This window comes from Geotrypetes seraphini, chromosome 14 (genome assembly GCF_902459505.1).
Source record: "Geotrypetes seraphini chromosome 14, aGeoSer1.1, whole genome shotgun sequence".
Taxonomy (NCBI): domain Eukaryota; kingdom Metazoa; phylum Chordata; class Amphibia; order Gymnophiona; family Dermophiidae; genus Geotrypetes; species Geotrypetes seraphini.
In genome coordinates this window covers 62474713-62490290 of record NC_047097.1, presented here as the reverse complement: position 1 = coordinate 62490290, position 15578 = coordinate 62474713, and the positions used below count along the sequence as shown (strand labels likewise).

The following is a 15578-nucleotide window of genomic DNA, read 5'->3' as shown; positions in this document are numbered from 1 at the left end:
CAATAACCATACTTTATCTATTGCGAGAGCTAATGTCACAACCATTGTAGAAGGTACAGCTGTCTCTCTCTATCTGATGTTTCTAAAAATTCAGAAACATTCAATGGTGTTTGAATCGATATTTTAGACTGCAATTGAACCCCATCTTTATTTGGCAAGTAATACACGTGAGTAAATGGCGGTAAAGTTTCCTCAGAAACTTGCAATATTTCAGTCAGGTATCTCCTAAGCGCCCTCGTTACGTTTATCATAATCACAAAAGTAAAATAAAACAGTTTCTTGATCATATGTCTCTTTAGCTATAAATGACAATATTATTATTAAGACTTAGCCAAAAGGAAAGATTTATAAACTAGAAAGAGTTTTTACCTCATGCAAAATTGTCATTTCTTTAAGAAGATATTAAATATTTTTTCTGAGGCCCTCCAAGGACCTACAAATCCAAAATGTGGCCCTGCAGAGGGTTTGACTTTGAGACCACTGGCTAAACTGTAACTATGACATCCTGTTTGTCTTCGGGAAGCAGAGCTGAGATTGTGATGTCATAATGCCTCATTCCACCAATAAGAGCCAGCTTCATCAGTGATGTCACAATGGCTTGATTGTCCTGTTCTCCCCTCTAAGAGTTTCACCTCATGCAAAATTGTCATTTCTTTAAGAAGACATTAAATATTTTTTCTGAGGCCCTCCAAGTACCTACAAATCCAAAATGTGGCCCTGCAAAGGGTTTGAGTTTGAGACCACTGTGGTAGTGTGTTTAGGGGAGGGGGTAAGAGGTGTTGTAGTTGATAGGGCTTTATGTTTGTCATCATTATTTTATTTTTTGTCATTTATTATTTTTTGATGGGTTTGGAGTTTTATGTGGAGGTGGGTATTTAACACATTATTAAACGCATATTTTATATTTGATTTTTCTAATGCAGCACTGTGGGATGGGCCTGATCCCAAAGTGGGTGGGCACAGGAATCCCTCCAGAGTGAGAGGGCACGGGCCGAAGTTATGAGGTGCTAAGCTCAGGAATAATCTAAGGGGGAGACAAAGACTGAGTCTGAATTCAAGAAAGCGTGGGACAGGCACGCGAGATCTGTTATGGAGAGGAGATACTGGATGCTGTGGATGGGCAGACTGGATGGACTATTTGGCCTTTATCTGCCATCATGTGTATATGTTTCTGTCTCTAAGTAGTGCTAAATATTTGCGGACAACCCACAGAGTATCATTTAGGCAGGCAAGCTATGCAACGATCAAAAGAAATTCCAGAAGAGATGAGAAAAAAAAAAAGTTGTTGAAAGCAGAGGGAAACACAGGTGCTGCTATCACTGGCTGAGTGGCATGCCAAGTTGAAGTAACTTCCTGTTCCACATAGCTGGGACTTCTATAGAGAAAGAGACTCTGGAGCCGGCTAGCTGGCCGGCAGTGTAAGGAAGGTGGGAGGGAGGGAGGGATACCAGACTGCAGAGAGGGAGGAGGGAGGAGGAGGAAGGGCAGTGTCGGGGGGGTTCCCTGCCACTCTGTCCCGAGATTCCCTTGCCGCGATCAGCTGATGGCAAGAGATCAGGCACAATTCTCTAACCAGTACCTGTGACATGGATTGCCGGTTAGAGAATCGGGGTGGTTAGGACAGGCGCGATTCTGTATAGGACGCCAGTGAGTGATTCTCAGCAGCCACTAATCACACGCCGGCATCCTATAAAGAATTTCCCTCTTACTGCCTACGAAAAAGGTGTTGGTAAGTGCTCGCAAGCTAATTTGTTTTAACAGCCATGTGTTAGTGGCAATGGTTTATAGACAACGGCGCGAAAGACAAAAGCACGCACCGACAATTGAGCACAGCGCGCGCTGCCGTGCTGCTCTAAATTACAGTTTTTAGGGGCTCCGACGGGGGGGTTTGTTGGGGAACCCCCCCAGTTTACTTAATAGACATCGCGCCAGCGTTATGGGGGTTTGGGGAGTTGTAACCCTCCACATTTTACTGTAAACTGAACTTTTTCCCTAAAAACAGGGAAAAAGTGAAGTTTTCAGTAAAATGTGGGGGGTTACAACCCCCCACACCCCCCACAACGCCCCCACAATGCGGCGCGATGTCTATTAAGTAAAGTGGGGGGGTTCCCCCCATGCCCCCCCATCGGAGCCCTAAAAACAGTAATTTAGAGCGGTGCGGTGGCGCGCGCTGCGCTCAATTGTCTGGGCGCGCCTTTGTCCCGGCGCGCTTTTGACCTGACACCAGTGGCAATATTAGCATGTGGGCCATTGATAAAAGAAAATTGGGAGAAATCGGCCAGTTTTTCCTGCATCTTTGTAAAAAGATCCTTAAAGCAACAGAAATGTCTGCTCTCAACTAGAGGTCTGCACAGGAATCCCACGGGAATCCCCCCAGGTCCATGGGACTCCCGCGGGGATGGACGTTGGTTCTCCGGGGTTCCCATGGAAATGCCAGCCTACCTTTGTTCCAACGATCCCTCTAAGCTTCTTCAATCCCTTAGTGTACCAGTTGCTGATTGCCAGTCGCATGGGAGAGCTCTGTACATCCAGCAGTCACGGAGACAGAACTGGAGCTTGATGGCCAATCATGAGCACTTGTAGACGTGCTCCCAGATTGAACCTCGTTGGCTCAAGCCTGCCACCACTCACTGCGGCTGTGCAGAGGAGCACGGGCCCCATAACTGTGCAGCTCCGGAGCCAGACTACCCTGCATTAGACTGCTTCAGCCCAGCAGGTACCAACATTAAATATATAAGTTAAAAAAAAAAAAAAAAGAGCGGAGGGGAAGAGAATTGCTTCACCGGGCATCTTCTTTGTTCATTAAATTCTGCCTTAAATCGCCTAGCAACGCCTATGTTGAGGCACCCTCTGACGTCTATTGACACTTATCTGAAAAGTAAAAGGCCTATAGGTGCCTATAGGTTAACCAACAAAATAGCTGTAACATAAACCCCCTCTTTTACTAAGGTGCGCTATGCTTTTTAGCGTGCGGTAAATATTAGCATGCGCTAATCATGTGCTAAATGCTAATGCGTGCATGTTATCCTCCGGACGCATTAACAGTTAGCGCACACATTGATTTAGCGCGTGATAAACGTGCGCTAAAATGCTTAGCGCACCTTTGTAAAAAAAGGCCAAAGGAATCATGAGAACTGAAAAGTAAAATAAAAACTCAGATTAAAAAGTTTAACCAATTTAAAAAAGAGAGAATCACAGCCTAGACTGAAGGACCACATTTTGTTGGAATAATAATGTTTTCATAGATTTGTGAAATAATTGAAAAGAGAAAGGAATATTATTCCAAATTTCAGTTAATCTGAATGAAACAGACTGACTCAATTTTCCTACAGATTTTACACCCTTAAAGGAGTGTGTGGCGCAGTGGTTGGATCTACAGCCTCAGCACCCTGGGGTTGTGGGTTCAAACCCCGCGCTGCTCCTTGTGACCCTAGGCAAGTCACTCAGTCCTCCATAGCCCCAGGTACGTTAGATAGATTGTGAGCCCACCGGGACAGATAGGGAAAATGCTTGAGTACCTGATTGTAAAAAACCACTTAGATAACCTTGATAAGTGGTATATCAAATCCTAATAATAAAGGAAAAGAGAGTTTATACCTGTGTAAGTTTCTCGAGTCGGACAGTCGATTAACATTTAGAGTCAATGGAACCAAAGATGAGAATATGCCGTAAAGAAGTTTGAACACTACACATGCACATTTAAACTGTATTCTATAATAAACCAGAAGCCAATGGAGCTGAATCAATAGCGGAGATACGTGATCAAACTTTCTCTTTCCAAAGATTAATTTAGCGGCAGTATTTTGTATAAGTTGAAGCCGCTGCAAACTGTTCTTACTCAGACTTAAATAAACTGAATTGCAGTAGTCTAATTGCGCCAGTAAAATTGACTGTACTAGTATTGAGAAATGTTGCTGATGAAATAGTGCTCTAACTCTTCTCAACATACGTAGGCTAAAAAAACATTTCTTCACTAGATGGTATATCTGATCCTGAAGTGAAGGAGAAGAGTCCAGAATAATGCCCAAAATCTTAGAAGAGAATTCAATTGGTAAGGAAAACAGACTAACATTTTCTAAACATTTCAAGAAAGTATCCTTCCCCATAACCTCATCCCACATTTGTCCCATATCCAAAAATTGTTAACTCACCAATCTGAAGAGAATTTAAAAGTGCACTGTGCAAACGTATAGTACGGGTGAGTTGTGTGCTAGCAAATGAACTAAACATTATTAATGCTTTGTTTTTCTTGATTTTGTCCCCAAATCTGTCTTTTGACTGTGGACTCTCTTGGCTTTCTCACCTGTCTTTTTGACAGTTCTAAATCCATGATGACAAGAGACAGTTCGTTTTGCAATGTGAAAACCATTTTGTATACTACTTAGATATGAAAGATAAATGAGGCTTATAATCTGGTCGTGGGGACTGGTATTTAGGAAATTTGCAAACCCAGATTTTTAATTTTCTTTTAAACATATACTGTACATGATAAACCAAAAACGCATTTTAATTATTCATTTTCAAGTTGTGAAAGATGGCATAGCCCATCATATCCTTCACTCTTGCAAAGCATAACAATTGTCTTGTGGTTCTGGGTGGATTCTCAATATATTTTAAAATGTTTTTTTGAATTATCCTTTTATTAAGCAGTGATTAGGACGTCCAAGTGCCAATTTATGACAGTTTTTGGATGACTTTATTTTTTTTTTTATTATGAGCTCCATAAGGTCCAGGAGGCACACCTCAATACTTCTAGACCAGGGGTCTCAAAGTCCCTCCTGGAGGGCCACAATCCAGTCAGGTTTTCAGGATTTCCCCAATGAATATGCATGAGATCTATGTGCACGCACTGTTTTCAATGCATACTCATTGGGGAAATCCTGAAAACCCGACTGGATTGCGGCCCTCCAGGAGGGACTTTGAGATCCCTGTTCTAGACACTGACTTCTTCAGCATATGTTCTAAGTGTACTCATAGATCCTCCTAAAACACTTGTACCTTTGGGCAGGTTGAGAAAATGTGTTCATACATGTCAGGTATGTTTTCACATTTGGCACAAGATGTCAATTGTTTGAGCCACACCTTAGCCACCCATGTCAGATGCATCTAGACCAGTGGTCTCAAACTCAAACCCTTTGCAGGGCCACATTTTGGATTTGTAGGTACTTGGAGGGCCTCAGACAAAATAGTTAATGTCTTATTAAAGAAATGACAATTTTGCATGAGGTAAAACTCTTTATAGTTTATAAATCTTTCCTTTTGGCTAAGTCTTAATAATAATATTGTCATTTGTAGCCAAAGAGACATATGATTAAGAAACTGTTTTATTTTACTGTTGTGATTATGATAAACATACCGAGGGCCTCAAAATAGTACCTGGCGGGCCGCATGTGGTCCCCAGGCCGCAAGTTTGAGACCACTGATCTAGACCCAACATTACCCATAATAAAGGACACTTTTCTACCACTGAATTTCAGAAAATTTTCCAAATAATCAGGGTCTGTAAAAGTCTATTTATTCCCAAGATGGCTGATCAAGGATTTACAAGCAATTTTTAAGAATAAAAACTTCTTCCACTGCTAGAACCTGTGATTTCAGTAAAAGAAAACTCTTAGGAAAATGTGTACATTTTGACTGCCCATTTTTAACTTGAACAGCCAGGCCTGACTGGGCGTTTGAAGACCAATATTCAAAAGCCCTTATGTGATGGTGGTAGCACCAATCAAAAAAATGCTTTCATTATAAAATATTCTTAGACATTAGATGTTCACAATATAACCATGGAAGGGATGAAGGTCATGAAAAAAAACCCTTTTATACATTCTATAGCAAAATCAGCCTGAGTTATCAGTCCAAGTGCTAACAGGTATGCAGCAAGTTTAACTTTAAATTGAAAGTTATAAATATAGCACTTCTGAAAGCACATATCATTTTAATTTAAATGGAAAACTTGCTCATTTCAATTTAGATGGCACCTACCAGCTTAATTTTTATTTCGTGATTTCTCAAAATGCCCATGAATATTTCTGGATTTTTGTGGTGTGAGATGTCCTGGAAGAGTAATCCCCCTTCTCCAAGCCAGCATGGTTCCAAGGGCTTTGGGGTTGTAAAATGACTGCCCGTTCCCCCTTTCAGGCCCCAGTCACTGAAGATGAGGTTATCCATGGTTACATGACATTTTATAAACATCTAAAATCAGAAGCCCTGATTATAACCAGTTCCTTCTAGAGGATCTTTACTGTCTCAAAACCACTTGGTGGCCTCGTTCCCAACATTGTTGGACAAGCAGAAGGTATTATGGGAGAATAGTGAGATGGGGATTCATTATCAACATCCTCGTGGAGCTTTTGTAATACAGTGTTTCCGGGTAACCATTCATCCACATAGATGGTAACTGCATTGTCTTCCAGCTCCTCCTCCCTAGGGGAAAAACAATTCTGCATATTTAAAACGCTCTAAGGAGAATTTTCTAAGCATGTCAATCACTTAAAAATGGAGCAGCATGACTGTAAACATCATCAGCTAAAAACTGCCCCTTTTCTCCTGCTCAACAGCACAGACAGACATCTACAATTTGTGAACTCTTAATTGGTTTGCAAGAAGGATTTCCCAGATGGGTGTTTAGGTCTAGAGAGAAAAACTGTGCATATTTGCAACATTTTCAAAAGGGGCAAAATATGCCCCTTTGGCATGTGCCTTTGATAGGATGCCTCAGAAAACAGTATGAGTGAGAGGAAGTGATGTCATCACTACCCCCGATTTAAGAAACACTGGTTTCTGAGGCATCATGCCAAAGGGGCACATTTTGCTCCTTTGTATGCCCCTTAGTATGCAGTTCGTACTCAGATATATTGGTGTATATCATCTAATTTATAGGACATAAGAGCAGCAATTTCACTTATTTGGGGTAGAAGAAGGGTCTTTAATAGAAGCAGGACTTCAGCTAGATGTTTTCTGTCTCCTGTTCAATTATTGTTTTATTGATTCAAATGTTAAATTGCACATTGGACTTTTGAATTTTAGAGCAGTGAGTTCCAAGAAATGTCAGCTTTATGATTTGATGCTAGATAATAGTCTAGAGTAGGTGGGTTTAACTGAAACTTGGCTCACTGAGGGTGATACTATCTCACCGTCACAAATGTGCTTCTCAGATCATCCGTCTATTTCACAGACAAGGGGGATGAAAAAGGATGGTGGATTAGCCTTTACTTTCAAAAAAATCTTATCAGTTTTATAAAAGGGAGATTATGAATGTGTTTCCTATAGAGTACTTGTTTGTTTCATCGGATGTTTTGTCCTCTTCTTTTTTTTCTGGTTTATGTTCCACCAAATTTGGGAAGTTTATCTTTGAATCTTTTCATGGAACTAATTGTACATACTGCTACTAAATTTGTCGACCTGGGAGATTTTCATTGTGCAGGTGAACTAGGACAGAACAGTTATTAAAAATTATTTCTTGAGACTATAAAAGACTTGGAATTGAGTCAGTTAATTGCAGTCCACATGCCTGTGTTGGGAAAAGACCCTTGATTTGGTATTTGCATGAAAATCTTTTCTCAGTTTTGGCTGGCGAAAGATGTGGTTCCAGCAAGCTGGTCTGACCACTATTTTATACATTGTGTACTCAGCTGATAAGTCAACAGTTATTAAAGTTACTAAAGTTAACAAAAATATGACAATGACACAGACAATTTAAGTATTGTTCCGTTTGCAATTCCATCTTTTGATGGTTTTGACCTTATGGCAATTCTTTCAGAGTGGAGCAGTCTTTAATAGCTAACAAAATCCTTGATTTTAAATCAATTATAGTGCCCTACTATTCTTCTGGCAAGTCTATATGGCCAGTCTACTAGAACTGCTTTCCTTTCCTACGTCCAAATGGCTTGTCTTGTGTGTTTTTCATTTGGACGTCTCATTGTTCGAAAATGGCCAAAAAGGACAGATGCACTGAGGGTGAAAGACGCCTAACAGGTTATTTTCAGGGGGCGGGAAAGATAGATGAAAATGGCCATTTTCTTCACCCGACGTTTGGATGCACGTTTTAAGATGTCCAAAGTTGGACTTATGTGAAAATAGTAGTATCCGGATACAAATGAAGCTCTCTGTCCTTTTCAAAAAGACGCCTCAGCCCCACCACTCCACCGCTTAAAGTATTTCATATCGCGGGAAGCATATTGTGGTGCTTCATCATTGGCTAGTCAATTTTTGAAAAAATTTTTTATATAAAGTTTTCTTTTTACTTTTAGTTCTAATTAGTTTATCATTGAATAAATATTTCAAGTTAGTTTTTCACTATTTCAATATTTCAAGTTAGTGAAAAACTAACTTGAAATATTTATTCAATGATAAACTAATTAGAACTAAAAGTAAAAAGAAAACTTTATATAAAAAATTTTTTCAAAAATTGACTAGCCAATGATGAAGCACCACAATATGCTTCCCGCGATATGAAATACTTTAAGCGGTGGAGTGGTGGGGCTGAGGCGTCTTTTTGAAAAGGACAGAGAGCTTCATTTGTATCCGGATACTACTATTTTCACATTAATACAGATTTTGACTGGATACATAATATAGAAAAAATTTTTTGCCACATTTTTGCAGCAAAGTTGGACTTAGACACATTATCGAAAATGCCCCTCTACACTGTCACTTATGCGCATTATGAAGTATATACAGTATGTGTGTAAAGTTCATTATTTTGTGTATGCATTTTGGCCCTGATTCTATAAAGTTCACCTGAAGTTAGGTGCTGATATCGGCGCCTACTTAATTGAGCTATAGGATTAATCAATGCCGATATTGACACTCGGCCTCTCACACCCGGCTTTAATTGGACGTCATTGAACGTTGGGCGTCTAACTTGAAAACCTCAATTCTATAAAAAGTAGACACCTAGCTGAAAGCACCTACCGTATACTAAAAGTGGGCGTGGTTGGGTCAGATCACGGGCGTGCTTTCAAGTTAGGCACCTCTTTGTGAATCAGGTGCCATTGGGCTCTGATTTTGGCGTCTAACTTTAGGCATAGAAAAACCCTGGCATAAATGCCGAGAACCACCTAAGCATGCTTAAGCGAGGCCTAAGCTTTGTAGAATCGGTGCCAATACTGGCGCTTTATAGAATCAGGGCCTTTATTACCTGTCTAGAGAAAAGGCAGGATATAAATGTTAGTTTAAGTTTAATAATAATTTGATTAATCGCTTAATCTAAATTCTAAGCGATGTACATGTTAATAAAATTACAAAGGGGGAATAATACAATAAATTAAAAAACTAAGACTAACACAACTATTGACAAATTTGACAAAATTAGGAACATAAGGGAGGAGATGGGTAGGAATTACAATTTGTATAAAAGTTAAAGAGACAAGTAAGGAGGATACATAAGGAAAGGGAGGATAAAAAAAAAATTACTTCAAATTAGTTCAAAGACTAAATGATTAGTTTATAAAAGCATCTTTAAAGAGAAAACTCTTCAGTTTACCTTTAAATTTTTCTATATTATGTTCTTCCCTTAAATGGCTAGGGAGTGAATTCCAAGTTTGGGGGGCCGTAACTGCCCCTTGAAAGTGTTGGTATTCTGCACATTCACGCATTTGATGGGGCATAATGTGGGTGTCCAGTTTTTGAATAGTTCTTTAAACCCAAAGTATGAGGGGCCGCTGAAAAGCTCTGAGCCCAACCAACAAAGTTGGGACAGTCTCCATCGAGGGTTGCGTACTTAGTTCAGTAATTTTCCGCTTTTTTCATTCCGTCGGCAAAATATAGACCTTAAAAAGCATAGAGCCCTCGATGGAGACTACCCCAACTTTGTTGGTTGGGCTGAGAATTTTTCAGCGGCCCCTTATAATGTGAACCTGCCCACTCTTTCTAAAACTGTATGCCTGGTATTCTGTTATCCGCTTCAGTCCTCAGATTAGAGATTCTTACCTAGATTAGCTACGAGGGGTGCTTAACCTCCCTTTCCCCCCAGAACATTATTTCTAGTCAAAAGGGCAAATCTAAGCCAGCTCATGTGATTTGTTTAAAATCCAGTTTTTATTCTGAGCCAGGTTAGACTGGACTAAGGCAGGGGCTAAAAATATATGCCACACCCAACCCTTATGCAGTGTGGGTCAGAAAAGCTCACTCTTTTCCTTACCTTTCCATTGGAGTGGTATTATATTGATCTACTGGGGACTCATCAAGGTCCAGGTGAATCATAAAACAGTCTCCATGGTAGAAGAGAGGATACAAATCAGAGAGATGATTAATGTAGAAACAACAAGAACCTTATACTGATAGATTTGCAACTCAGAGACCTAAAACGGTCAGAGAAAAATGGATTTTCCTGCAGAAGCTCACAGATATTTGCATGTTAGTAACTAACTGTGGCATTCTGGTCCATATCCTGCATTTATCAAAGGTGATTTCTGGATCTGCAGTTCTGTTACAGACAATAACTTTGGTACTGACACTTAACCAATCGTGCTTTAACTCGACCTTGGCACCTTCCCTCCACCAATCAGGTTTTCAGGATATTTCTAATGAATATGTAAGAGACATATTTGTCTAGGTAAATATGGTTGATGTTCTGCCTGTGGAGAAGTACTAGAATCTTGAGCACTCCACAAGAATAGAAGCAATTTTGGCATGTCGCCAACCCCTGTAACTTCCAGAAAAGGGGCTGTATCTTCCTGCCTGATGGATGGGTGGGTTGATCCATCCCTTGCAGGAAAAATAGGGTAGTGTAAATACTAGGGCTGCATGTCAATAAAAAAATTGTAATTGTGATGGGGATTCCTTACCATTGTCCTCTTGGAGCTTTTGCAATATATCTTTCCCAGGAAACCATTCACCCACACAAATGGCAACTCCCTCCTCTTCCAACTCCACCTCCCTGGGGGAGGAAAAAATTCCACGCATTTAGAACACTCCAAGGAGAATTTTCTACGCATACTAATGATTTAAAAATGGAGTAACATGACTAAGCAGCCTCATCTCAAAACTTCCCTTTTTCGCTCCTGGTCAAAAGCACAGGCATACACACCCACAATTAGTGAACGCCTCGCTGGGTTTGCGTGGAGGACTTCCCAGATGTGCGATGAAGTCTGGCGAGAAAAACTGGGCCTAGAGGCAACGTTTTCTAAAGTATACGTTTTGTTCTATTCGCTTCCGTCGTCGGCACCAATCACAAGCGAAAATTAAGGGCCTCTTCTATTAAATTGCGCTAGCGGTTTCTAGCGCGGGGTGCGGCGCTGAATGGCCCACGCTGCTCCCGACGCTCATAGAGTTCCTATGAGCATCGGGAGCAGCATGGCTCCCCGTGCTAGAAACTGCTAGTGCAGTTTAATAGAAGAAGTGGCTGATGGTTATGTGCACTTTATGCTAATTTCCAGAAAGAAGCAACCCATGTGGTTTAGAAATTAGCATAAACTAGGTGCACAAAAAGCACCTGCTATTTGAAAATGACCTCTATACTGACTGCCCTCTGAAGAACGTGAGGCCTCAGACCAGGGCCAGTGTTAAGTGTGATGCAACCAGGGGAGCCCGAAACTCAGAAGCTGAAGGAGGCACAGCTTGCTGGCAGGTCTTAGACGGGCCCTGAGCCGCCAGTGGAGGGGGGAGGGGGGATTGCCTCCAGGATGTGCCTCTCCTCCCCAGCATCTTGCGGCACACCTTTTGCAATACAATGCCATAGACATTCATAGGTGCCTAGATGCGACAAGGGCACAGATAACTTACGGTATTCTGTAAGCAGTGTGTGTAAGTGGCAGCACCACCCATGGTTCATAGTCAGTCGCGCGTGAGACACCAGCGCGCTGACAATGGAGGGCAGACAATTCAGCGCAAGACACCAGCGTGCCGTGGGAAAACTTAGTTTTAAAGAGCTCCAAAGCAGGGTGTAAGTAGGGAACCCCCCCACTTTACTGCATAGTGTTCGTGCTGCTGTTGGGGGGGGGGTTGGGGGGTTGGAGCCCTCCATTATAGAGAAAACGGAACTTTTTCCGATTTTTTTCTGGAAAAGTTCTGTTTTCTCTATAATGTGGGAGGTTGCACCCCCCACGCCACCCCAACAGCAGCGAACGGCAGCGCGAACAGTATGCAGTAAAGTGGGCGGGGTTCCCCACTCACCCCCCCGTCGGAGCTCTTTAAAACTAAGTTTTCCTGTGGCGTGCTTGTGTCTTGCGCCTAATTGTCAGCGCTCGATTGTCGGCGCGCTGGTGTCTGGCGCGCGATTGTCCCGTCACCCCACCCATACCCCTGCCATGTTCCACTCATGTGAGTGCCCCCTTGCATTTACATGTCATGCCACTTAGGTGGCGCTGTTGCTTTGCTTGGGCGCTAAGTGTTCACTGACTGTGAAAGTTCTGGTGGGGCATATATCTGGGTGATGCCTAATTATAGAAAGTGCTCACGTTTTCTAGTACCATATATCTGATTAATCTGGCATCCACTTCAATCCTCAGTTAGATTCTTACCTAGGTTAGCTGGGAGGGTCCGTAACCTCCTGCCCCTCCCCCACATCTTCCAGTAAGAAGGGCAAATCTAAGCTGGCTCATATGCAGTGGCATAGTAAGGGTGAGAGGCACCCGGGGGGGGGGGGGTGTTGCGCCCCTCCCCCGACCTCTTCCCCTCCCCCCACAGCCGCACATGCATGCGCCCCCCCTTTCGCTGTACCTTTTTAACTTCTGTGGCGCAAGCGCCAAGCCTTTGTCGGTGTCGGCTCGCTGTTTGAAGTCATTTCCTAGGTGTGGGTCCCAGAAGTGACGCCAGAGAGCGCTGATGCGGGCAACAACCTCGCGCCAGGGAAGTATAAATGGTACCGGGGAAGGCAAGCGGCATGCGCAGGCAGCAAGGAGAGGAGGGGGGAGGAGGGGTGTCATGCCCTCAGAAAGACGGCACCCGGGGCGGATCGCCCCCTCCCTCCCTTACTTTGCCACTGCTTCTGTGATTTGTTTAAAATCATCACCGTGATCCTGTTTTCACTCTGAACTGGGCTAGCTTGGACTCAAGGCCATAGCCAGGGCCGGATTTTCCTATAGGCTAACTAGGCTTCAGCCTAGGGCCTCAAGATCAAGAGGGGCCCACATTCAAATTGTTAGCAAAATTAAAATTACACTATTCTAAAAACAGTGAACACTAAAACACTGAGTCCTGGTGGCGTGAGGTGTGCTTCTGTGTCACTCCTCACGGCGCCTGCGCCAGCGACTCATCAAAATTCAGCTGGGGGTGGGGAATCCGAATTGCACACATGCTCCAGCTCCGGATCGGATCCCGCTGCTCCTCTCTCCCCCCCCCACCCCTTTTCCGGCTCCGGAGGGGAATCGGTCTCAGCCCCGGGTGGGGGCGCGCGCCGGTCCCCGTTCCAATCCTGCCTCCGGTTCAGGTTCTCGACTTTTTTTTATTTATTATCCGTGTCACATTTTTTTTATAAAGGTTAGTACTGATAACAACATGTTTCATTTAACATATTGATATATATCACAGTAATGATGTATTTTATTATCTCTCATGTAATTTACAAACTTAAAAATGGGAGGTGAAAGGGCCTCGTAAGTGGTATAGCCTAGGGCCTCTTTTCATCTAAATCCGGCCCTGGCCATAGCTATAAATTTATGCTAGGTCTAGTCCTCAAAGAGCCCCCAATCGGATGTTATCTTTGCTTAATCAATCCAAGACTGTGGCGCAGTGGTTAACTCTACAGCCTCAGCACCCTGGGGTTGTGGGTTCAAACCCATGCTACACCTTGTGACCCTGGGCAAGTCACTTAATCCCCCCTTTGCCCCAGGTACACTAGATAGATTGTGAGCCCACCAGGACAGACAGGGAAAATGCTTGAGTACCTGAATAAATTTATATAAACCATTCTGAGCTCCCCTGGGAGAACAGTGTAGAAAATTGAATAAAGAAATAGTGTGAAAAGTTTCAGCTCTGATAACCAGAGCTACTATTGTGACATCATAATGCCTCATTCCACCAATAAGAGCCAACCTCATCAGTGATGTCACAATGACTTGATTGTCCTTTACTTGGCTCACTCGATTATGATTTCTAGAGTGGCGCAGTGGTTAAAGCTACAGCCTCAGCCCCCTGGGGTTCTGGGTTCAAACCCACGCTGCTCCTTGTGACCCTGGGCAAGTCACTTAATCCCCCCATTGCCCCAGGTACATTAAATAGATTGTGTGCCCACTGGGACAGAAAGGGGAAAATGCTTGAGTACCTGAATAAATTCATGTAAACCGTTCTGAGCTCCCCTGGGAGAACAGTAGAGAAAATTGAATAAAAAAATAAAATAAAACTTGGGCACAACAATAATTCCTATTCCTCCAGTCCCAAGTACAAATTGTTTAAATCAGTTTCCTTAATTCATTCTTTATATTCTCCTTGAATCTCTCACTGGACCTCAGAACCTACAAAACCATCCTATTAGTTTTTAAAATTCAACTTTCCCATCAACCTTCTTTCCTCGATAAGTTCCTTATTCCTCTGCGTCCTTCACTAACACTCAGATGCTTACGGTTCATAGACAACGGCGCGAAAGAGAAAAGCGCGCGCCGACAATTGAGCGCAGCGCACGCCGCCACGCCGCTCTAAATTACAGTTTTTAGGTGCTCCGACGGGGGGTTTTGTTGGGGAACCCCCCCAGTTTACTTAATAGACATCGCGACGGCGTTATGGGGGGTTTGGGGGGTTGTAACCCTCTACATTTTACTGTAAACTGAACTTTTTCCCTAAAAACAGGGAAAAAGTGAAGTTTTCAGTAAAATGTGGGGGGTTACAACCCCCAAATTGCAAGTACTAAGGAAGTATCAATTGAATTCTACAGTACACAATTACTTCCTGAATTATTCCTTAGTAAACTTAGCCGTGCCTCAGAGACTGAATCATCTAGCAGATATTTTTATATTGCATCTCATCAGTCAAGCATGACGTTTTTCACGTTTATACGTATGCACGTAAGCACCGGGAGCGGCGCTACACTAATTAAAAACCTGAGCGTTCTTTCAGCCTGTCGCCATTTTCAAAATCCCTTTACACGGAGGACATAAGAGAATCTGGTTCCGTAAGTTGCTTCATTAAATTTCATCTAAATGTTTCATTTAAGTATGCTTAAAGATTTCTGCAACAATGTAAGGAATAAATAAATGTAACAAATTAAACTGTTTATTTCAGGCACTGCTTATTTTCCCCTGAGGAAGCCACATCGGGTGAAACGGTGGCCCCGTTGGGAACCAGTGCTGACTACTTAAAGATAAGTGCTTTGAAGTTTTGCACTATCTTATTAATAATCTTCATATTTATTTCTTAAAAAAATTTTTTGAAAAATTAAAAAAGAATATTGAAATAAGTTATTTAAAATGTAAACACCTGCCAGCTGCCAATGAATGAGAGCTTGACTGATGAGATGCAATATAAAAATATCTGCTAGATGATTCAGTCTCTGAGGCACGGCTATTTTTACTAAGGAATAATTCAGGAAGTAATTGTGTACTGTAGGGTTACAACCCCCCACACCCCCCACAGTGCCCCCATAATGCAGCGCGATGTCTATTAAGTACCCCCCGCCCCCCCATCGGAGCACTAAAAACAGTAATTTA

At 42.4% G+C, this 15578-nt stretch overlaps 1 protein-coding gene across 10 annotated transcripts in view; it reads left to right on the top strand.

Moving 5' to 3' along the window:
* The first annotated feature begins 3494 nt into the window (after positions 1–3494).
* The window catches only part of CD6 (CD6 molecule), a 70803-nt gene continuing 58719 nt past the window's right edge, over positions 3495–15578 (top strand). For 9 of the 10 annotated variants that reach the window (XM_033919638.1, XM_033919636.1, XM_033919644.1 and 6 more), the window contains exon 1: positions 3495–4051. In XM_033919638.1, coding sequence (XP_033775529.1) covers positions 4021–4051 — 31 coding nt within the window. In that variant the 5' untranslated portion in view covers positions 3495–4020. The remainder of the gene's footprint in view (positions 4052–15578) is intronic. The other variant, XM_033919643.1, reaches the window with a different exon arrangement.